Source organism: Zootoca vivipara, chromosome 7, assembly GCF_963506605.1.
Source record: "Zootoca vivipara chromosome 7, rZooViv1.1, whole genome shotgun sequence".
In the NCBI taxonomy this organism is placed as follows: Eukaryota; Metazoa; Chordata; class Lepidosauria; order Squamata; family Lacertidae; genus Zootoca; species Zootoca vivipara.
This window is the reverse complement of record NC_083282.1, coordinates 42,178,169-42,200,615: the sequence shown is the minus strand read 5'-3', so window position 1 is coordinate 42,200,615 and position 22,447 is coordinate 42,178,169. Positions and strand designations below refer to the sequence as shown.

At 44.2% G+C, this 22,447-nt stretch overlaps 1 protein-coding gene across 2 annotated transcripts in view; it reads left to right on the top strand.

Moving 5' to 3' along the window:
• Positions 1-2,962: 2,962 nt before the first annotated feature.
• Positions 2,963-22,447, top strand: part of SLC5A9 (solute carrier family 5 member 9) — a 28,601-nt gene continuing 9,116 nt past the window's right edge. The window contains exons 1-12 of one of the 2 annotated variants that reach the window (XM_035123469.2): positions 3,053-3,113; positions 3,339-3,410; positions 8,015-8,172; positions 10,330-10,434; positions 14,198-14,362; positions 14,975-15,080; positions 16,831-16,911; positions 17,586-17,791; positions 18,584-18,719; positions 19,137-19,244; positions 19,387-19,537; positions 20,336-20,504. In XM_035123469.2, the coding sequence (XP_034979360.2) occupies positions 10,345-10,434; positions 14,198-14,362; positions 14,975-15,080; positions 16,831-16,911; positions 17,586-17,791; positions 18,584-18,719; positions 19,137-19,244; positions 19,387-19,537; positions 20,336-20,504 (1,212 nt within the window). In that variant the 5' untranslated portion in view covers positions 3,053-3,113; positions 3,339-3,410; positions 8,015-8,172; positions 10,330-10,344. Of the gene's footprint in view, positions 3,114-3,338; positions 3,411-8,014; positions 8,173-10,329; positions 10,435-14,197; positions 14,363-14,974; positions 15,081-16,830; positions 16,912-17,585; positions 17,792-18,583; positions 18,720-19,136; positions 19,245-19,386; positions 19,538-20,335; positions 20,505-22,447 lie in introns of both variants that reach the window. The other variant, XM_035123468.2, reaches the window with a different exon arrangement.

The window sequence follows — 22,447 nt, the reverse complement described above, 5'->3', positions numbered from 1 at the left end:
GATCAGGCACCCCCAAACTCAGCCCTCCAGCAGTTTTGGGACTATAACTCCCATCATCCCTAGCTAACAGGACCAGTAGTCAAGGATGATGGGAGTTGTAGTCCCAAAGCAGCTGGAGGGCCGAGTTTGAGGATGCCTGCCTTAGATGCTTTTTTCTTTTTCTTTTTAACTAGTGCTAGGCTGCAGAAACACTCCATTAACAGGATGAGCTTTCTCCTATTCTACCTTGCTCAGCTGGTACACTTTCTCCTCTTCCACAATTGTCCTTGTTCATTTTTTTGTGACGCTACCAGTGTTTGTTTAATGAAGAAATGTGTTGCTATTGTGAAAGGTTAACTGGAAATCCTTTACAAGTGTGACCTGCAAGCAATCCTCGCCAACCTACTGCAAGGTGCAGAGTGCATATACTCTGTTCACAGAGTGCATGAAAGCAGAGGGGGAAAGTAGATGGCCCCAATGAAGAAAAATACAGTAATCCAGACTGAATGTTAGAGCAGATTTTATTTTTACCACTTTGCCCACAAGATGGTGCTGTCCTACCCATGAATGCATAGATACCATTGTCTTTATGGTTCCTAAATTGCCATTTGAGAAACTATTTTATTAGGATTGGTGAAACAGTGTTATAGCTAGCGCCTGTGACCATTTACTGAAAATTAAATCCCACTGAGTTCAGTAAGCATAACATCTCCAAGTTCTGTTTCTGTGTGTGAGTGAAGGCTGGCTAGCTAGCTAGCTGGGAGGGTTGCCATCGCCCCCACCCCACTTAAAGGAAAAATGACTCACCCAGTGTCTGTAAGAACCAAGGGAGCCATCTAAATTGCAGCATAAAATGGCTCCCCGTCTGAAAATGGGAGAATCTATGCCAAAGAGGAAGCTCTGACAACCAGACTTTGGGGACAGGGTTAGCATTATATGTGGCAAGCCTCGTTTCAGTTTCACTATCTTCCGTAGTTCTGTGTGTACCAGTCAAGCCTGCACAACAGCTGTTTCCATAACAATTATCAATAAAGTAATTATGGTGCAATTCAGCCCTCTGACACACAGAGCTAAACTACATTCCCCCTCCTGCCCTGACTCACGAGCTGTGGTACAGCCACGTCAGCAAATGTGCTTTGCAACAAGATGCTGCAGCTGTCAGTATTTAAATGCCAAGGAAGGGGGTTGGAGAAAGATTGTTGTTTCTAAGAAGATGCATCCAATGTCAGAGTGTCATGGGAAGAGAGTTAGCTTGTCTAATGGAGACTGCTGCTTTGGGCAATATTAGAGATAACCAGATCTGGAGTCAGTCCTCCCTGCCCCCCCCCCACCAAATAACTTGGGTTATTTCATTGCCCAGTATTGATCCTGCTTTATCCTCTTCTACTTGCCTATTTAAAAGATGTTAGTACTAAGCTTGTATCTAACTCTAGAGCAGCAGAGATACAGCCAATAGTGGCTCACCCTGGGAGGCAGAGCTGCAATGCTAGCTTCCCAGCCTCTGCCACCCACCAGGAGAGAGGAAAGATGGCCGAGAGGCCAGGGTGTGTGGGCATACCAGCAGAGACAATCTGGTGGTCCCACCGAAGTGCCTTCACTGCTTTGATCTCCATGCCTCCTTCATTGGAGGTTTTTAAGCAGAGGTTGGTCATCAGTCATGGACATTTTAGTGGAGATTCCCTCAGGGTCCTTTCCAATCCAACTCCCAGGAAGCAGCAGCAACAAACTTGCCAGGAAGCCCCAACAAATGATCCGCTTCTGGTTATAGCAAATCTCAAGATTTGCTACAAGACTTTTCTTCTTCTGATTGTGCCTTAACTGGAGGGATCAGTCAGGAGGGGAGCGTAGAAATTCTGTATTTCTTTCTAATATGTTCTTCTCTTCAAAACGTTAAGCTAGGGGGTTGCTACCAGGTGACCTGTTTATACTGTAAATCACAGTATATGGGAAGCCATTCAGAAGCCCAAGGGGCCAAGCAGAAGTCACACAATGTTCTGCCACTGAGAGATCAAGGAGAATGAACAGGGTTGCACTCCCCCTGTTGATCAACAAAGGGGGATGCCCTCTATCGACAAAGGCCATTCATTTATCAGGATAACAAAACTCAGTGGCAGAGGAACCTTCTCCGGCACCCGGGGCGGGACGAACCGCCTGGTGGTGCACGTGCAACATCCATACGGAGTGTGCATGCGTGGCATCCCATACAGAGTGCGCTCATGCGGCAGCCCATACAGTCGCCGTGCAAGTGGCAGCCTGTTTGGAGTGTGCATGAGCGGCATCCTGTACGGAGTGCGCATGTGCGGCATCCCGTGCGGAGTGTGCATGTGCAGCAACCCATACAGACTGCACATGTGTGGTAGCCCATATGGACTGTGCATGTGTGGCAGCCCGTAAGGTCACCATGCAAGAGGAAGCCCGTACAGACACTGCACGAATGGGGCCCATACTGACTGTGCGTGCCCTTGGCCACTCTACAGCTGGGAGGAGGCCGGGGCCATCTTGTCACACACACACCCCAGAGTGGCACTCAGGGCAGCCCTCCCCCTCCGCCCCCCACTTCGTACGCCCCTGGCAAAGCTGGTTTTGATCCCACAACCAGGCCTGAAGCTGGAACTGAAATGGGGTTAGAAACTTGGTCTCATCCACACAACTAACAACAGGCTTGTTTTATGGACTCATATTATGCACCTGCTATGGCTGAAATATTTGAATTGGCCACAACTCTCTCTAAAAATTCCAGCACACAGTGCATATATGTGAGAAATAGCTATGACGAAAAAGTTGTTTAGATGGTTCAAATGTTACAGCTGAACAGCACAGATCCATACAGTGTACCAAAGCTGCAACATGTAAAATGTTTGTTTTGATGGACCTGCCTGCTTCATCAACATTCTCACTTTCTCAGCCCAGTTAATTATTATTAAAAGGGAGTAATGAAGAGAAACGTGTGCCGAAGTCCATTGTGAGATAAAGAGAGGCAACAGGCGACACCTTTTTGGGCAGTCATGAGCCAAACACCAGCCACTACTGAGCCACCCACTGCCAGGCCTGAAGAGAAGAGACTTGCCCTTGAAGTGCCAGACATCATTGTTGTCGTCCTTTATTTCGTCTTTGTCCTTGCTGTTGGAATATGGGTAAGTCAGTCATATTGCAATGACTAGAGGTGTTAGATGTCTCGTTTTTAAGAAAGGCCTCTTCACTGAACAGCATCGCACTGTAGCATATAAGTGATGCTCCTATTTAACAACATATTGTTTCCTCCCTTTTTATCCACATAAGGTCCTGGGCAGGCATAAATCTGTGTTCAGCTGTGTTTCAGAGCTGCAACGCCATTATTATTTTCCTCCTATTCATTTCAGTCTTCTCTTCGAGCCAGTCGGGGAACAGTTGGAGGCTATTTCTTGGCTGGGAGATCCATGACATGGTGGCCGGTAAGTATGTAATAACCCACACCTTCTTGAGAACAGCCTTTGCCAGATGTTGCAGATGGCTGCAGATCCCATTAGTCCCAGGCAGTGTAATGGTGGGAGCTGATGGGCGCTGAGTCCAAGAACATCTGGGGGCACCAAGTTGGTTGCATTACTCATGATCAGAGGTGGCCAGCCTTCCAGATGTTGCTGGAGTAAACTCCCATCACCAAGTCACCATTGGGCATGTTGTCTGAGCTGATGGGAGCTGTAATCCAGTGCTTTTTTTCAGGGGGTATTCATGGGTACACAATACTGGCACCTTTTTTTCCTAGAAGAAAAGTACTACTGGAATCCATCAGCATATTGGGGGCACCATGTAGGCTATCTCTGTTTAGGACAGAATTTTTAAAAGCAGTTTGCCTTACAGTGTGGTTTAAGCAATTGACATATATACAGATGTCAAGGGATAGTTGAAGGCTGAGAAAGAGGGAAGATGAAACTGGGATGATCCTTGCTGTGGTGGAAAACAAATGAAACAACACTGCACTAGCTGTAGGAGGGAAGGGGTGGGGGTGATAAGAAAGAGAAGAATGTGGCACGAATCTTTCCTGCTGTAACAAATATGTAGCTAGGAAGGTTATGGCAACTGCTGTCCTCTCGACATCACAAATCATACCCTTGTTGCACAGTTGCAAAGCAATTAGTATACCAAGCACTGAAGGAAATTAATTTCAAAGCTTTAAAATTTTAGGGCAGTTTTTTTTAAAAAAAAAATGCATCGTTTGCAGGAGTGTATGTTTGTGAGTGAATATGGATGTGAATATGGCAATTGAAGTCAAAACACTGTTTCAAGGGAAGTCCTAGTGGACACACTGAAACTCAATTCATGCACAGGATTGCACTGTTAAATGCTCATGCACCCAAATGAACCACCAGTGATGTAAAGCAGGGATAAGGAAGCTATGGCCCTCCAGCTGCAGTTCAATTCCTATCAGTCCCAGCCAGCATGGGAGGAAAGGAAAGGGTCAGGAAAGATGGGAGCTGGAGTCTACTAACATGTGAAGGCTTCGGGTTCCCCATCCCTGGTGCAAAGCCTTTAGAAACAGCAATAAACAAGGGAGAAGCTCTTCTCTATTTCAAGCAGCCATATTGCTGGAAGCATATGAAGCATATCAATTCTGGAATTTAATATACATCAGGTAACACCAGGCTTTTGCAAAGTTGGCGTTGTTGCAAATAAGAGAGCCAATTTCTTTTTTAAAAAAAATCTAGCACACCCTAAAGATAAAAAGGGCCTTTTTCAAATAAAAATGAAAATAAACTCAAGTTCAAGAGCAGTTCCCATTCCTCTCATGAAACAACGGCAGGAGTCTCTTTTGCACTGTCTAGTAACTTCTTCATTTATTGAGCAACTGTGTTAGGACTGCAACTCTCCACACTAAACCACCCAGATATAAATCTCCAAAATGATTCACTGGAAAGGCATAAACCTTTTGAAGGACACATTTTCTTTGGAGCAGAAAGGTAATATAACAATAATTTAAAGACCCAGAGAAATAAGTGTCAGAGGAGTAAATATCCTTTTTGGCCTGTCACAAAAGAACACAAGGCTGTAGATCTTGCAAGTGTTTAACTGCAAGCTGAATGCAGTTTTGAACTCCAACATTAATTGTAAATTCCATAGGCTACGTTTTCTCCCCTGGAGACATGCACTTGCACCTGGTTATTGTTCTAATGCGCTTTGTGATTCACTTTCTCCCAGGTGACATGTAAGCATTGGCTTACCTGTAGCCTCTACAGTTTCATTGCAGGAAATTTAAGGGGCTGCCAAGAAGTCAAGTGTCCCCATCATCTTTCCTGCTGGACTTAGTTTTTTCAGGGAGAACAAAACTTCCTGGGAACTGAATCCAAGCAGAGTCTTGGATTCCTGTCACCCTGAGTAAGGAGGCTGTTTAGCATTCTTCATTTTATTTATTTCTTATTTTGGTATCCCATGGAAGCCCAGGGCAGCTAACAGCAACAGTAAGATACAAAATATAATAAACTGAAATAAGCAAAAATCTGCCCTTATGGGGTTCTCCATCGGTCGGAGAATGTAACAGAGGCCAACCAGAGAATTTTGAGAAGCAAAGCCTTTTATTTTTGCTGTTGCAACAGGGTCCTTCCTCTCACGCAGGAGAACAAGGAAGGAACCCAGAACAAAAGAGAACCTCCACTTTTATCAGTTTTCCCACCACCAAGAAACACCCCCAAAATACATCATTCCTACATCACAGCTACATAATCAATACCTCACAAAAAGGGAGGGTTCAAGGTAGAAATCTGAGCACCTTTGACACCTCTCCTGGTCCTCCTCTTACCCCTCCCAGGTGTGAATTCCTAAACACAAGGAGAAATTAACAGTTTCCTAAAAGTTGATCACTATCTTTTGTTCGGAGGAGTCTTCCATTCTGAATGAGATGGCTAGTAGTCTGGCACCATTTTATGGGGAAATGTCCAGTTGGCAGAGCCTCCGGCTTACAGGATTATGGCTCCCAAGTTGATAAGTAATGTGGAAATGTGTGTGTGATTCTGGTCAGAGAGTGTTAAAATGGTGTCAGTCAGGCCTGTCTTCCTGTGCTGCTTCAGACATGTGCCTGTACATTCATGTGCATCTTTATGAACAATTATTATATAACCTTTAAATTTACAACAAAACAATGATTAAAATATCTAGCAACATGGAGCCTTTAATTTGGGATGCCTCCTAAGTGTCCTTTCTAAATGCAGACCTGATCTAATAATCCTGCTCATGTTGAAGGAAATCTCACATTATACACTACCTTCAACTTTTCACAGATCACCTACACTGTGGGTTACCAGAGTTTGGGTTCAGTAATGTGGAAAGGCAGCATACAGAGTTTCCAGAGAAGAGGGATTGGTTGTTAAACCATTTTGGGAATTGTAGCGTCCGGCGGTGGAATAGGGATCATCTAACAACTCTCAGCACCCTTAACAAGCTACAGTTCCCAGGGTTATTTGGGGAAAGCAGGCACCCCCAAACTTTGGCCCTCCAGATGTTTTGGACTACAATTCCCATCTTCCCCGACCACTGGTCCTGTTAGCTAGGGGTCATGGGAGTTGTAGGCCAAAACATCTGGAGGGCTGCAGTTTGGGGATGCCTGGTCTAAAGTGACATGTATTGTACCAATGAGGCCTTAGTTATGAAGCAATTCCCTTTCCAGGGTTTCACTTTGGGGCTGAGAGGACCATTACCTGAATCATAACAGGCCTTGGTTTGGGATAGGAAGTAATGTTTCCGTAAACTCTTAACTCCACCTCAGGCTGATTAGTGTGACTTTTTCTCCCCCAAACCTGGAGGAAATGTTGGTAGAGGATGAATTGTAGTAAAACCACCTTTAACTACCTCTGTGTTCCAGGATATAGGGAGCACATTATGGCTTTAGACCCAACTGCTGCCAGGAAAATGATAAACTCTGGTTACTTAAGGCCACTGTGGCATTGTATTACATGGCTTTCGGTCGCCTCTTTTATACTGTCTACTACAATAAGGACATGTGTCTTAAGGAAAGTGTTTACATTTCTTGGGAGCCTTTCTGTTTACCCAAGATATGAATGCCTATTGTAGCCATTAGTCTTTCAATCAGAGGCTTCCCAGACGAGATGTTTGCAAGTGTTTGCTTCAGGAAAGGTTTTCAGTCTTATCTCGCATTAATATTTTAACTATCCCAAAGGTGAGGAGCAGGTCAGATTCCATTAATCTTTGCTTAGGGCTCAGCAGCACAAGTGGCAGAAAGACCTGCTACTTGGAAAAGGAAAATCACAGAGCAAGTGAGGCAATGCCGTTTATTGGGGGGAAACCCAGTAATGTTGAAAAATGCTGGGTTACAAAAAATAAAAGTGTGAGTGCTGGAAGCAAACAGCAACAAGGGAGTAATGCCACATTGGTCAGTAACAGGTAGAAAATTAGAAAATTGGAGCAGACTAGTCTGGAATCCTTTCCCCTGGTATCTTGTTAGGTTGTTAGGTCTTCTTATTCTCACATAGACATAAAGAATTCAGAAATATTGTCCAGAGGCATCTGGAAGTGATGAGGCACCTCAGGGCACCTAGTCTCCTGTCAGCCTCATGGCTTGCTTACTGCCAATCCTGGGGCTGTGCCCATACCATTCCTACTTTCCTGATGTTTCTCCCTCTTTCCTTGTCCCTTCTAATAAGTGCAGCAAACTCGCCTCACCTGGGCAGACACTCCCCCAAACTCGCCTCACCTGGGCAGACACAACACACGCTGCCACCTCAGGATTTGGCGACCACATTCTGCTCCATGATTATAATTAGGCCTACATTTCTGTGATATGAACATATGGAGTCAAAAGCCTTCAGCTATATCTAGTCATGCAAGGGCTTTCCTTTCAAAAAAGGAAAAAGCAACAAATATTTCTTGCAATCACATCAGAAAATACAGTACACAGCCATATGTATTGGATACAACCTGAGGTGTGCCTCATAACTTACATCTACGTTTTCATATAGTCTCCTCACTGACAGCACTGTTAAAATAAACCCAAGGTATTTCAGCCTCTAACCTTTCACAGTTTACACTCTGTATATTTTTAACCAAACAGAGCCACCTACTTTGAATACACACTGCTGGGCTGGGTGCCCCACTGCTTGTCAAGGCAACATTTCCCTTCATGGCAGGCCAAGCTGAAGCTTCCAGCATGCAGTTGGGACGCTTGACTTGAATCAAGTTATCTTCACATTGCAGACAACATCAATTCATGTAACTTTGGTGAATCCTTGAAGGTCTCCTTCATTACAATGAATATATTACAATGAAAATTTGATTATTGCATGATAAATATTTAAATGTGTTTATTTAAATATTTACTTTGAAAAGCATTTGTCCTTTGCGTGGACAGGCGGAGTCCCCCAAACCCGCAGGCGACCCCCTGAGCGGAATAAATACACAAGACAACGTGCTATGGGATCCAAATTGGCCACAACTTTATTCAAATTCAGATGTAGGGAGACCTTGGCTTCAGGCATTGGGTGTTATCCTTCCCAGTCCCCAGCCGGGGTTCTGGGAGGCTGCAGGGTCATCCACATGTATGGGGGTTGGGGCTGGCTCTGGAGAACATATGTTCAAGCAGAGAGAGCCCACCCCCTGTTCGCCGCCGCTGGTAGGGGGAAGTGATGACACCTATTGGCATGGTCAAGGCTTCCCCCAATACACGGATCTTGTCGCCGCAAGGGGGTGAGGTCTCCACCTCACACCCCTCCCTCTAGGAAAATCGCCAAAGAATTCCACCCAAGGCCTGACACCGCCAAGTTGTGACATATTGCTACAGGAAAGGCGAAACCTGCCAATGCAGGGAAATTCCTTTCCGACCCTTCAACAGCGGCCTTGACGTAGCAGCGCCTGAGAACCTGTAGAGAAAAGGTTTTTGCACTGTAGAGTGCAAAAGAACATGAATGAAGGGTGTGGAGGGTGGGAGAAGCTCTGGAACCAACTGGTGCTTGGAGGTACGGTAAGATTCAAATGCTATTGTCCGAGCCGGTTTGTCCCTCCTCTTACCTGGCCATCCCCTGGCAACACCTCCCCAGGCAGGATTGGATGCCAGGCTTCGGTAGGTGGAGACCCCTGGCATCCTACCTGAACTTCCAGGGAGCCGCCCTCTGGGATCAGGGGGCTGTGCGCGTCCACGCAAAAAGCGCCCCCCATTGATGTGTTGAGCGGTCATTGCAGATGTTAAGTGGCTAAAATATGTGATCACCATTGGTGGCATGGCTGATCATGCTGCTCAACCATTAACCATCTGAAAAGTGTAGATTGACACCTTCAGTCTCAAAAGTTGCACCACCACTTTTGTTTTTAACACAGTTGCAACATTCTTAAAACATCGTCACATCCTGTGCAACCTTGTTCCTCTTGGCAGTGCCACTATTTATGCACATTATCCAAATCTGTGTATTTATATTTGTACATGTAGCAAACATAAAAGTTTGGCTGGTTGGGAGCTTCATGTTCAGCTGGTTTGTCCATTTAGCAATGATTAACATGAAGTGTAGGAAGCAGTACAGTTGAATGAGACTTTGTGTGACATCCTCCATGATTGGCCACCAAGAAGATATTGGAATGGCCTGATCAGTTTTCAAGTGCCCAGGCCAGATGATTGATCTGACATTATCACTCCCACATTGAGACTACAGTAGTTGTTTGGGGTGTGCCTGGCTTTTAGTAGCTATGTGTGCCTTTTAAAAGTGTACACATACAACCACTAGTGGGATATGGGGCCATCCTAAGACATTTTGCTCCTTGGAACAAGGAGAAATAAGGAAGTGAAGACAAACCAAGATAGAAATTCACCTTGGGGAGAAATGAGGTGTGTATCGATACAAGCTAGCAGCCTAATACCTGACATTGCTCAGGGATTCTGAAAAATTAGGAAGCCAAAAAATCAGCTCAGTTTTGAAAGGGTCAGTCCACCACCTTGATTTAAAATGGTGTCCAATTGTACCCAAACATAAACAAAAATCCACTTCTTGTTCTCAGGAACCATCGTGTAAAATTTGGTTATGATATCATAGGATGTGCCCAGATGTGTAGCAAACAGACAACTTTCCAAAATATATAGCAGAGAAATAAACAGAGAAAAACATGCAGTCAGCTCTTCCAATTTATGCTTAATTATGCAGATTAAAAGATTATGGCATTTGAATAGTCCAAGTATTGGCAGCCAAACACTCAGAGCAGTAAAGGAGTAGGAATCTCCATCACTGATGATCTTAGGATGAATCATGCAGTATTTGTTTTTTAAACAGGGAAGTTAGATTTTGAGGTCTGAACTCCTATGCATGTCTTCTATGCTTTCTCGCCACAGATAGAACATGCAGTTGACCTTTTTCTATGAACTAACGGCAGCCTTTTGTGTTTTAGATTGGAGCATCTCTGATGTCAAGCAATGTGGGGAGTGGCTTATTTATCGGCCTGGCGGGCACAGGAGCTGCAGGAGGCTTGGCCGTTGGGGGCTTTGAGTGGAATGTAAGATCTCCTTGAAGGATTCAACTTGCTCTTTACAAGGGATGTGGGTGTGGGCATCAGCTTAGTCAAGTGAAGAGGTTATTTGGGACTCCCCAATGCCTGAGTTTTATTGCCTAACTGATTTCAGCAGAAATGTTAGTAGGCTTGTGTGGCACATTCCAATGTAAATAAGCAGGATAAAATTAATGCTAGGGCACATTTTCCTAGGACAAACAACTGTCTGAAACTTGGAAACCTCTGTAGCTTCAGATTTATTTTTCACTTTTATTTTTTTGAAACATTGGGCTGGATTCATTTGTGCTAGAACCAAAGCCAGGGCAACAAGACCCACATGACTCAGTTACCTCCCCAAATTGGCTCAATAGGATCAGGAGAACCCCCAGAACAGCACACGGGGGCATGGAGAAAGGGGAGGTGATTCTATCTGGCAAGAATGAATGAATTAGATGTAGGATTGCCTGTTCTAGGTCTTGAAACAGTGCCTATAGCTTTAAGAGCACTGAGTCATAGACTGTAAATGTAACAGCATGGTATTGAAAGAGGCTCTTTGACCACTGCCCCATCTTCTTTAGCCTGCAGTGCCATCTAGGTGCTTGGTGCCACTGTTTCATTGGCTGGTGTCACTTGCAATCTTGGAACTCTTAAAACAAGTTTCTTTGTCTGAATCTGGCAACCTTAGCTGGATATGTATACACTGTATATAACAAAAATCAGAATGTGACTAAATTAACTTTTTGTGGTTTGGCATTATAGTTTACTATCTGTCTGCCCTAGCCAGATGGGAGAATGAGCCCCTGGTTTTATCATGTACCCTTGGTCTTTTCTTGTTGGTAGGAATTGCTCTAGCTAATTGTACTCTCTCTTCTAGAGTTGCCAAATGAGGAATGCCAAATAAAGGGTTGGTGCACAGGATTAAAAACACATATTTAGTGGATAAGTTATTCTCTGGTTCACCGCTATGGATTTTAGAGAGCATTGGGGCAAATTTATTTCAAAATTGAAAAGGATGCTAACATGAACACTACAGTACCAATGGCAGTATTCTACTCCTAAATGTGAAACTGTCTTCAAGCAAATGTTGATTCATAATAGTCACTTGCAGCAAACGTCAGTTTTATTAATACATTCCTGCAATAAACTCCTATAGAGTTTCTAAAATAAAAGGATTATCTTGTGAAAAAAAATGTTTTAAATGACAAGTGCCTTTTAACTTGCGTCAAATTCATGTTATTATCATGATGATAATATAGTATTTATGGTAGTTGAGAGGTAATGTGGTTCCCACTTCTATATATTTCAAGGGGGTGTGCAGAAAGCAGGAGAAGTCCACTGAGCAGACATTGAGTTCTAAAGAAATGGCAGCCTTTTCTGCTGAATAAATGGAAGTGAATTCGAAAGCTGGCATTTTAAAACACACGGAACACGAGTACATGACAAATTCAGGTCAAAATTATGTTGCCCTGGCAAAACAGTCCCATCAAGATTGCAACCTACACACTGTGTAGCCGTCGAAGTGAACTGAAAGAGGCTAGCTCTGTGCTAGCATTGTTTGAAGATCATGACTACGGTATGTCGCTCGTGGAGGAGCTGGTGTTGCCTGCAGTGACAATCCTTCACTCACAGCGCAGACGTGCAGCTGTCCTGAGGGATGTGTGAGCTTCTCTGCTGCCAACAAAACCCAGCAGGTTGGCTGTCTCTAAGATGAATGACTCCTCTTGGTGCTAAAGGTCACCCAATAATACACCTCCTGTTGCAACGACGTTCACTCTGGCTAGAACGACAAAGATGTGGGATGAAAGAGAGGGCTCCAAAATAAGGCAGCATTCTTCTGAGCTATCAGCAGTGTTCACCTTCAAGCAGCCTGATCCCATTGCTTGGCTTTAACCACAGCAGTGTGAGCTCTGATGTGCAACGTTTCAGCAGAGGTGGGGGACCCATGGAGTTCCAGATGTCAGAGTCTAACAACATCTGGAGGACCATAGTTTCCTCGCCCCCGTGTTAAATCCTAATCCAGCCTTCAGTAACCAAGTGCCCACCACATGTTGTAGACTACAGTGTGGTCCAAAATATCTGGAGGGCACCAAGATGGCGAAGGCTGACTCTATCCTATGCCTGACAAGAAGCGTGGAGCTCATTTATTCGGCCCATCCGCCAAAAACCTCTATCCCTTGCCCTACTATTGGTTTTCTTTTTTATTACACTTATATCTCAACCTTTACCCAACCTCCTCATTTCATCCTCACAACAATCTTGTGAGGTAGTTCAGGTTGGCAGACAGTGACTAGCCCAAGGCCACCCAGTGAGCTTCATGGCTGAGTGAGGATTTGCACCCTGGTCTTCTGAATCCTAGTGGAATCAAACCACAACACCATACTGGTTGTTTTCACAGTTTCATATTTGTGCTGGCCTTCATGACCTATGCCGGTCAAAAGTATTCACAGAAGATGAGAAAGGTCGATACCCCCTTCATATGCCCTGACAAAGAATGATGTAATTATCCTTTTCTGGCACATCTGTACCTTTTCAAGGGCAGGAGAGAGCTGCCGATAGAGGACATACAATGGCTGTTGCATGGTTTGTGTCTGCTCCCAGTGTTGCCAACAACACCATTTGTTGTGCTTCTCTCTTGTATTTTTATCTTGTGAACTGCCCTGAAATCTTTGGATGAATGGCAGTATATAAATTTAATTAATAAATAATAATACCAGATAGGGTAGATCCATGGTGCTCTATCCTGCGATTGGCTCTCCTGCCTCAGTACAGCAGTTCACAGAATCACAGTGTAAGTTGTGATCTTGACCACAAGACAGTGATGCCTTCCAGCAGTCATAACCTTTTCAAATTTCAACACTACCACAGTGTTGTCACCCATTTCATTCGGGGGTGATCACGTTCCAAACCCTGGAACCTTTTGCCCAGGACTTATTTCTGGCAAGCCACATCCAAGTCTTTTGTGATTCACGCTTGTCTTTTGAAAGGTACTGAACAAAAGATTGTATCCCATCTCATCTTTACTCCAATCTGTCAAGGGATGGGTGGACTCACGGAAGCCCATCCCATCCTAGTTCTCAGAAGTGACAGGACTAAGTATATCCTGTCCCATTTCCAGGTGTATTTTTAAATTCCACCTAAAAGCACATATTAGAAATATGTATTTAGAAACAACTGATGAAGTGGTCTGAGCATTGGAATCACTTCCACGGTTCCTTCCCTCATTTTTCTGAAAAAGTGTTACCAGCCTTCCATAGCCTGAGCATAAGGGTCTTTTTGCTGTCACATGCCTTGAATGAAGACAGAGCAGGTCTCTTTTGCAGTGACAGTGTTTAATGACGTTCCATTGCTCCTGGGGGGAATTGTACAGGGGGGGGGACCCTAACTGCCTCCAACGCTTAAAGGGGGAGAGGGAACTGGACCACTAATGGAATCTGCCAACCTGCTGATTCTGAAGTTGATCATTCTTCTGATCTGGGTCAAGATCTGGCCAGATTGATCAGGTGAGTTCACACCGGAATCTGAGCAGGGCAGATTCCTTCTCCATTCTTAAATTTATCCCATGGCCTTCTAGCAGCTATTTATCCTTGCCTTCATGTTGGGAACCAAGCAAGGCTGTGTAGCACATGTTGATTCTGCCATTTCTGTTCATTAGAAATAGTGGCAATTTGCCTTTCCAATTTTTATATAAACTATTGCTTGCATAGAATTGGCTGTGTAGCACTGCATAAAAGTCTAGGCATTCATTGCATGTGTTCTTCTTCCTTGTTAGGCCACCTGGGCATTGCTGGTCCTCGGCTGGATCTTTGTGCCAGTTTACATCTCTTCAGGAGTGGTCACCATGCCTGAATACCTGAGGAAAAGATTTGGAGGGCAGAGGATTCAAATGTACCTGTCTGCACTGTCCCTCATCCTGTATATATTCACCAAGATATCAGTATGTATCTCAGGGAAATAGAGTTGTAGCTGGTAGAGCACAGCACTTTCACAGGCAGGTAATGGATCATCAGTTTGGACAAGTTATTCCACTATCCTCACTGAACCTAGTCCTAAATACTGGATCAGTACCTTCACTATACATAATATACAAGCTTTCAGGGCTACTACTCCATGTTGGAGGAGGCCTGTGGTGGTCTCCCTCTTCCATCAATGGGCCCTGGTGGGCTTATGTGATAGTAAGTGCTGGTGGGATCTACCTGCCATTGCAATGATCTCCCCAAAACCCTCATTACTCCAGGGTCTTATGAGAAATTTAAATGCAATGAGACCTAGCTGCCTGAAGCAGCTTGGACTGCAAGGCCAGGATTTTGTTTAACAGGTGGGGCAGAACAAGTGTCAGCCATAGGCCCAGTTGGGGTGATGGAGCCTTGACAGGTCTCCAAAGATACCAGGTATGGATTCTGCTAGCTTGAGGTTCTGGCATTTCTGATGCCTGGTTTGATTATCTGCAAGAGTAATTTTATTGTAATTTTCCAGGTAGATTATTTATTAGAGATGCCGTAATCCGATGCTACTGGTATCAAGGTCCTTTTTCTTGTATTTGTTCCAGACAGATATTTTCTCTGGTGCACTTTTCATCCAAATCTCCCTTGGTTGGAACCTTTACCTTTCTACAGTGATCTTGTTGGTTGTGACAGCTGTCTACACTATAGCTGGTAACTATGCTGTATAATAATGCCAGTACAAAAAGCACAGAGTTCCTTTATATAGCCAGATAGTGTGGACAGTTTCAGGTCTTGGGTCATGGGTATCAGGGAGGGGGCATCCAGCAGGTGGGGATTTCAACTGATACTGTCAGAGGCTCGTCATGGCTACTCTAGAGTAACTCCACTTGAGTCCAGTTTGTCTTTAAAGAATTTTATTGTGCATAGTATTTACAGCGCAGGGATAGCTTAAAACATGACCTCTCAGTCTGAACCATAGCTGCCAAGTTTTCCCTTTTCTCACGAGGAAGCCTATTCAGCATAAGGGAATTTCCCTTTAAAAAAGGGATAACTTGGCAGCTATGGTCCGAACCAGAATCCAGCAATGGCTTTTGTCTGTTCCTATGCCAGCAAAGTAGTTGGGGCACCCCAAAACGCCTCCCCCTTGACCTGCATTGCGGTGCTCTCCTTAACTCTTGCGTCAGAAGAAGTGATGTCCTCTCAGCCTCCTCCTGGTCAAAGCGATGCAATAGCTCTCCAGCATCCAGGAGCCCTTGCCTACATCTCTCCTCCCCTGAGCTTTCCCATCGTTCCGCACGCTGGCTGCTCTCTCCCTCCGAGTCTCTCCTCCCCCCCCCCCGAGTGCTTCAGACTCACTGCTGCTCCCTGTGCTTGGCAAGGTGGACGTTAAGATGATGGGGGCTGGCTCCCTGTGGGAGTCACCCTTACAGATACCAACCAAGCTACCTACAATAGACTTAAAAGTATAGCACCAGTAGTCAAATTGGTGGGTGGGGAATGTTGTAAACTTCAGGTATCTCCAATGTGCTGCATTCAGACTTGTGCTTTCAAATAAACTTTGCTGAATTTGAGGATCAAGCTACTTGAGGTGCTCAGCTGTGTAACTGTCTTCCCTGAAGTGTGTATTTAAGTTAAAGCAGCTGTGAGGAGCTCGTATCTGGAACAGGAATTTGTGAGGAGGGCAGGGAGCGTTTCTCTCCTGCCCTGCAGACCATTTTATTCTTTTTTCTTTTTTAAAAAACCCACAATTTTCAAGCTTGGGTTGTCATATGTCCTCTTTTTTCCAGGACACATATTCTTTTTCATGGGTAGAGTCATCATAGTGATCCGTGGTTAAAAGTAGAAGTCGGCAAATGTGTCCCCTTTTTTGCTCTTCAAAATATGGCCGCCCAAGGCCAGGCAGGCATATTCCCTCCCCAAGAGGCAAAATGTCAGCTTAGAGTAGGCAATTTGGAAAAGAAAAATAGCTTAAGGGGAAAGATTGAGAAATAGCCCCTTTCCCTTTCTGACCCTGGCTGCAGTTTCCCGCAACTGATTTGTCACAAGTTTGGTCTGAAATGTGCAAAGTTTGAAGAAACAGTGATTTCATAATTCCATTCCTGCATTGCAGGGGTTTGGATTAGATGGCCTTTGAGTTCCCTTCCAACTCCACAATTCTATGATTCCATGATTCATTTTATGTACTTAAAACCTCAGTTTTCATAGAATCATTGAATTGTAAAGTTCATGTAAAGACCCTGATCTGATCCAACCCCCTGCAATGCAGGAATATGCAGCTGCCCCAACCACGCTATCATGGTCTAACCAACTGAGCTATCCAGGCTCTTGCTCATGTGTTAAAATCCCAGTCTTTTCATCGATTCATTTATTAGAATCACATACCTTTTTAACAGAGTGGGGGAGATCACCAAAATGTAGAAATATTGGTGAATGAATCAATTCTTTCTAATCTTTTTCACAGGTGGTTTAACTGCAGTGATATACACAGACGCTTTGCAGACTGTGATCATGGTGCTTGGAGCGTTGGTTCTTATGTTTATCGGTGAGATGAAGTTGGGATTGTGTTGCTTTATTTCTTTGGCTAATAGAATGATGCATCTTGAAAAAATTCCCAAAACCATCTGGGTTGTTGTCATCTCAACTTCTACATTAAACATTTTTTTAATGAGAAGAGAAAACTGGACTTAAGTTTAGTTATATGTTTATTATGTCTCATCTAATATCTGCAGAAGCGCTGCACAATTAATATGGCTTGTTCAGCCAATGCGTGGTTTGTTTGAGCATCTGAACCTAGCCCAGCAGATTTAATTATTTTGTATTCTGGCAACAAACTACAATGTAAAGATATGGTTTGTTGTTGGCTTACAAAATGTGGCTTGTTTTGACTATAGTTTGGTGTCGTGCCTGAACCCAACAACCTTGCTTACTTTTGGTTTGCCTGGCCACTTAAAGTGCCTTCCATGGGGGAGGGGGAAATTATTGGGAATCCATGGAGGCAAAAGCTTAAAGCCCTTCCTTCCAAACGCCATGGTCCCAATCCAGCTTGCCCCTCCCTGTAATTCTATCCCCCAACACAAAGGAAACCATTAACAATTACAAACTTCACATCTGGTTTGACCCTGCAAAATGTGGCTGGAGGGGACGATGCATGGCTGGGGAAAAATATGGATGGATGAAATGAGCTTGCTGACTGGACTGGGGCCTCTTTCATTTTAGGATTTGATAAAGTTGGGTGGTACGAAGGACTTCAAGAGAAGTATAGTAGAGCCATCCCCAGTGTCATTGTGCCAAACACTACTTGCCACTTGCCACGGGAAGATGCCTTCCATATGATTAGGGACCCTATCAATGGAGATATTCCATGGCCCGGACTTATGTTTGGCCTCTCAGTGCTTGCTCTTTGGTGCTGGTGCACAGATCAGGTAAAGTAAATATGTCTTTCTTGCTGCATGTTTGATAGATTTATTACTCTCCTCTACAGGAGAGTTTTAGGACTAATTTATGGTGCTGGGATCGAAAACCCATTGGATTTTTTCAATCAAAATCAGCATATGAGATCTCATTTTCCTTGTACTTACAGCACGTAGGAATCATTTGTATTACTCAGATTCTGAGCACGCATTAAAAAAATCAGAGGCAGAGTTAAAGCCTACTGTTACGAGAAAAAACAATGGGTGCCTTTTGGTGCTAGTTGCACTTAGAGTAGGCCCATTAAAGTTAATCGACACAGCTAACTTAGGCTTACTAATTTCAGCAAACTGAAGAAACAGCCCTAACTCAGCCCTGTTACTTGAGGTAATGGAATGGAAGAGAAACTTTCCTTATAGCCAGTCCAATTAACCATGCATTAATTGTATAGTACATTTAAAGCTCACAAATCGTTTTTTAAAAATCATTGATTACAAGTATACATTTTAACAGGTACACATCCCATATATATATATATATGTGTGTGTGTGTGTGTGTGTGTGTGTGTGTGTGTGTGTGTGTGTGTTCACGTGCATTTAGGCAGATATTGTCACTTAATTTGAGAAAGGTTATCTCTTGAAGATTCTTTACAAACCCTCTAGCTTAGCCTTCAGTTTTTAGCGACTGCTATTTCTTAACAATTTGGCCAAAAAATTGCTTTGACTATCTTGGCTCTCTTCCGTTTCCAAGAAAATGTGAAACAACCTGTGCAAAGTTTCCTTAAAACTAACTGGTTCTCCTTTCAGGTAATTGTGCAAAGGTCACTCTCTGCGAAGAGTCTCTCTCATGCTAAAGGCGGGTCTGTGCTAGGCGGATATTTGAAAATCTTCCCAATGTTTTTCATTGTCATGCCAGGCATGATTAGCAGAGCTCTCTATCCAGGTAAGCTTCTGCTGGCTGTACTAAGGCTACAAGTGCCCACAGGTGGCCATTTACAAGGAGGGTGGACAGCTGTAATCATGCAACCACCTATAGTAGGAACTCCTCCAGCTATATGATGAGACAAACTTTCCCAACTGGTCATTGGATAGGCAATAATATTGTGTTTGCAAGCAATTTGCAGTAAATTTATAAGCAGCATTCACAAGGTAAACACAGTCATCTGCTGTCACCCTATATATGTATGGGTGGCACTGTCAGAAGTAATAACATTTGGGACAGGAAACACATGGCATGGATCTCAAACACAACCTGAAAAGCATATGTCTGCTGGACTCTTAATCACCCATAAATGTAAACAGCAACTGCTTCCTCTATATCTCCTTTAACTGCATTTCTTTATTTACTTGCTTGCTCCAGATGAAGTGGGATGTGTCGACCCAGAAATCTGTGAAAAGGTCTGTGGAGCAAAAGTGGGTTGTTCAAACATTGCCTACCCTAAGCTAGTAATGGAGCTCATGCCTGTAGGTAAGGTAATTCTGTTCTCGTCGAGAATGAGGTAGACCACATGGGCAAGCGTTGGCCTGCTGAAGAAGTGGGCTAGTGCCTGGGTGGGCTGGTGAGAGTTCGCTGGTGAAAGTTAACTAGGCTTTCCTTATTGACTTCTTAGGACTCCGTGGCTTGATGATTGCCGTGATCATGGCTGCCTTGATGAGCTCTCTCACCTCTATCTTCAATAGTAGCAGCACCCTTTTTGCCATAGATATCTGGCAGCGACTCCGCAAGACGGCCACCGAACAGGAACTCATGATCGTTGGAAGGTCCTTTTTCTTCCCAACTTAATTTGCTTAGCAAAAATGCTCCCTGAGCAGACACTGCCCACAAACTGCCTAGTACCCTCAGTTGCCCATTATCTGCAGGTGCACCTAGTGCAGTTTCCGAAGAGGTTTCATGCCCACGATTATCAAAATTCATTGTGTGCCCTCCTCTTAAGGTTCAATTGGAGCCCAAGCAATGCATGAACGGGGGCAAGAACTTGTGAGACGCTGCAAAAGTCATAGGAAACGTTCCACGGTATATATTCCATTTCCAGGGCCACATATTCCGCTTCAGTTAAGAGCTGAACGCAACTCAAACTGAGCCACGAAAGTCTCTGATCCAAATCACTGAACCTGATCCCAAAGCAGATTTGGTTGGACAAACGCTCGTGTCATTGCCCTCCACAGCTGGTGTCCTCCTATCTCCGTACCCAACTCTGCAGCTTGTGCTGTTGGCTGTGTGCTCTCCCCATTTCTGGGATTGCTCTGCAGCTGTTCAAGTGACTTCTGCCTGTAAAAAATCATGGCTGCCAGTGATGCCTCCCATCTGCGGGACGGGAGCTGTCCAAAATCATTGCAGCAGCAGCAGCATGTTTACAGCTTCCCCTTAACGACCTTTTGGTCAATGAAATGTACTCTCTGTCTGATGTCTTGACAAGGAGCACTTGCTGAGTTTTCCCCAAACCCTTTGTGCCATGAGGGGGGAAATTCTCCCCCCCCTTCCCATGGCTCCATAGAGAACATCAAAAGTTAGATTTGTCAAGTTGTGCAGAAGTAACGTGCTTTGTCCTGCTCTTGCAGGGTGTTTGTCCTCATTCTCGTTGCCATTAGCATCCTCTGGATCCCCATCATCCAGCTAGCCAACAGCGGTCAGCTCTTTGACTACATTCAGTCAATAACCAGTTACCTAGCGCCACCCATCACTGCCCTCTTCATCCTAGCAATCTTCTGCAAGAGGATCAATGAGCCAGTAAGTACAGAATCAATGAGGAGGTGCGTATGAATAATAGCATCTCCCAAATGTCATCGTTTCATAGTTTTTAAGGGCAGACAAGACCATTCATTACGATTATATTGACTGACTTTCCCTTGAATGCAACAACTGTGGAATTTAGGCCCATTAGAGGACAGCATCTCTTTAAAAAAGATTCTCAGGGCTTTGATTACTGGTTTAACTGAAAGAAGTGATAAGGCACAGGAAGTGAGAGGGGGAGCAGGCAGAAAAGAAGGGACTTCATAAAGATACGCCAAAACTTATTCTCTCTCCCCCCCCCCACTGCTTAGAAAGTAATTCTTATTCAGAAACTGAATTTTCCTAGCTTTAATCTTCCAGTCATAAAATCTCCTTTGGTTTGAGACTTCAAGAGAGCTGAGCCGTATATAATTATGTGGGAGATCTAGCCACATTGTGAAACCAAGCCAAGTTTCACTTGTTTCTTTTTGACAAACTTGCTAAATAGACCCATTTCCGCAGAACTGTTTGTCCTGGTATAGCACCAGCACCTCAAGTTTTGAGAAAAGCCACTTTTCTCAAAACCCACCCAAGTGAGCATTCAGTAACCTCCTTCTGGGGCTCAGGACTCAAACCCCAGGTGCCCCAGTGTGCAAGGAATACCAGTTAGGACTTTACTTCCTGAGGACCTTGGGGACTGTGCCTGTCCCAAACCCACAGCATTTAAGAGGATAATTTGAATAGGTATACTCCCTTCGAAGGCAATGGGGCAACCCGAACATTGACCAACTCACTTCAGGTCTTTGCACCTTCAAACCCAGTTAAGGGTATTGGGGTGGGGGTGGAAGGAAAGGGCTTTGTTTTTGTTTAAAGGAAGTTTCAAGGAATAAAAAGAAGCCGCATGATGTAAGGTAAAACCAAACAAAAACACAGATCCATTATTCTAGGCTACTTGTCGATTTGCAATATAATTTCCTGGCCTTTTAACCCATAGGAACCCAACACAGCTTTGTTCTAGATTTCCCCCCCCCCCATACATTTCATGCAAACTTAAGTTTTTCTATCCATTCAGTCCCCCTTGCCTGCTTCCCCTCCCCATGGGCACTCTTTCTCTAACTCAGTAGAGTTCCACTGCTCTTTACATCATTGTAACTCCAGCCTCTCCATAAATGAACCCACACAAACATACACAGCTACATAAATATCATTTACATAGGTCTGTTGTTTACCCAGTGTAGTTTGGTCAATGGCTGCATTAATTCTGTTCATAGTCCATCTTATTGTATAGCTTGACTGATGAAATTTACAGGAACTTGGAGGGGACCATTCTCACTTAATGCCAAAGAGCTAGCTTGGGACCTATCAATGCTCCAAGGAAGACTGATGGTCAAAGAGGGAGGGGTCCTGGAGAAACTCCACCTGATAATATGGATGCTCTTTAATCTGGGTTCCAACCAAGCATGCTGTTTTACCATTTCTGTGCTTGCTTTAACGCATCCTCGCAATTTCAGTCCTATGTCCTGGGCACTAACTTGATATCTGATCCTGAGTTCATGCCCCAGTGTTGTCAGCCTAATCCTAACTTCTCTTCCTGATCTGAAAGCCATCCTCTCCAACTCTGTAGCACTGCAACACTATAATCAGTTCACTCATTAGTCTTTGCTGTCTTTTCAATGTAATTAGTCCCACGGGAGCCTCTCTAGAAGTTTTCACTGTGCTCCTGCAGTAATTAAAAGCTTGTAACGATGTGAGTTCTTATCTTGAAAATCTCTGCCAGGATGGAATTAGGGACCCCAGTTTTGTGTCAAGGACTCATGTGGTTGGTCCCACTCATTGTATGCCTTTAAACATTAAACTAGTGCTGTAGGATAAACTGTCCAAAAAGCTGTTCTAGAGGCATTACTTTAAAAAGGTAAATACATTGGCTCAGAGGCAGAGTGTTACAGTGGCCAAAAGCTTAT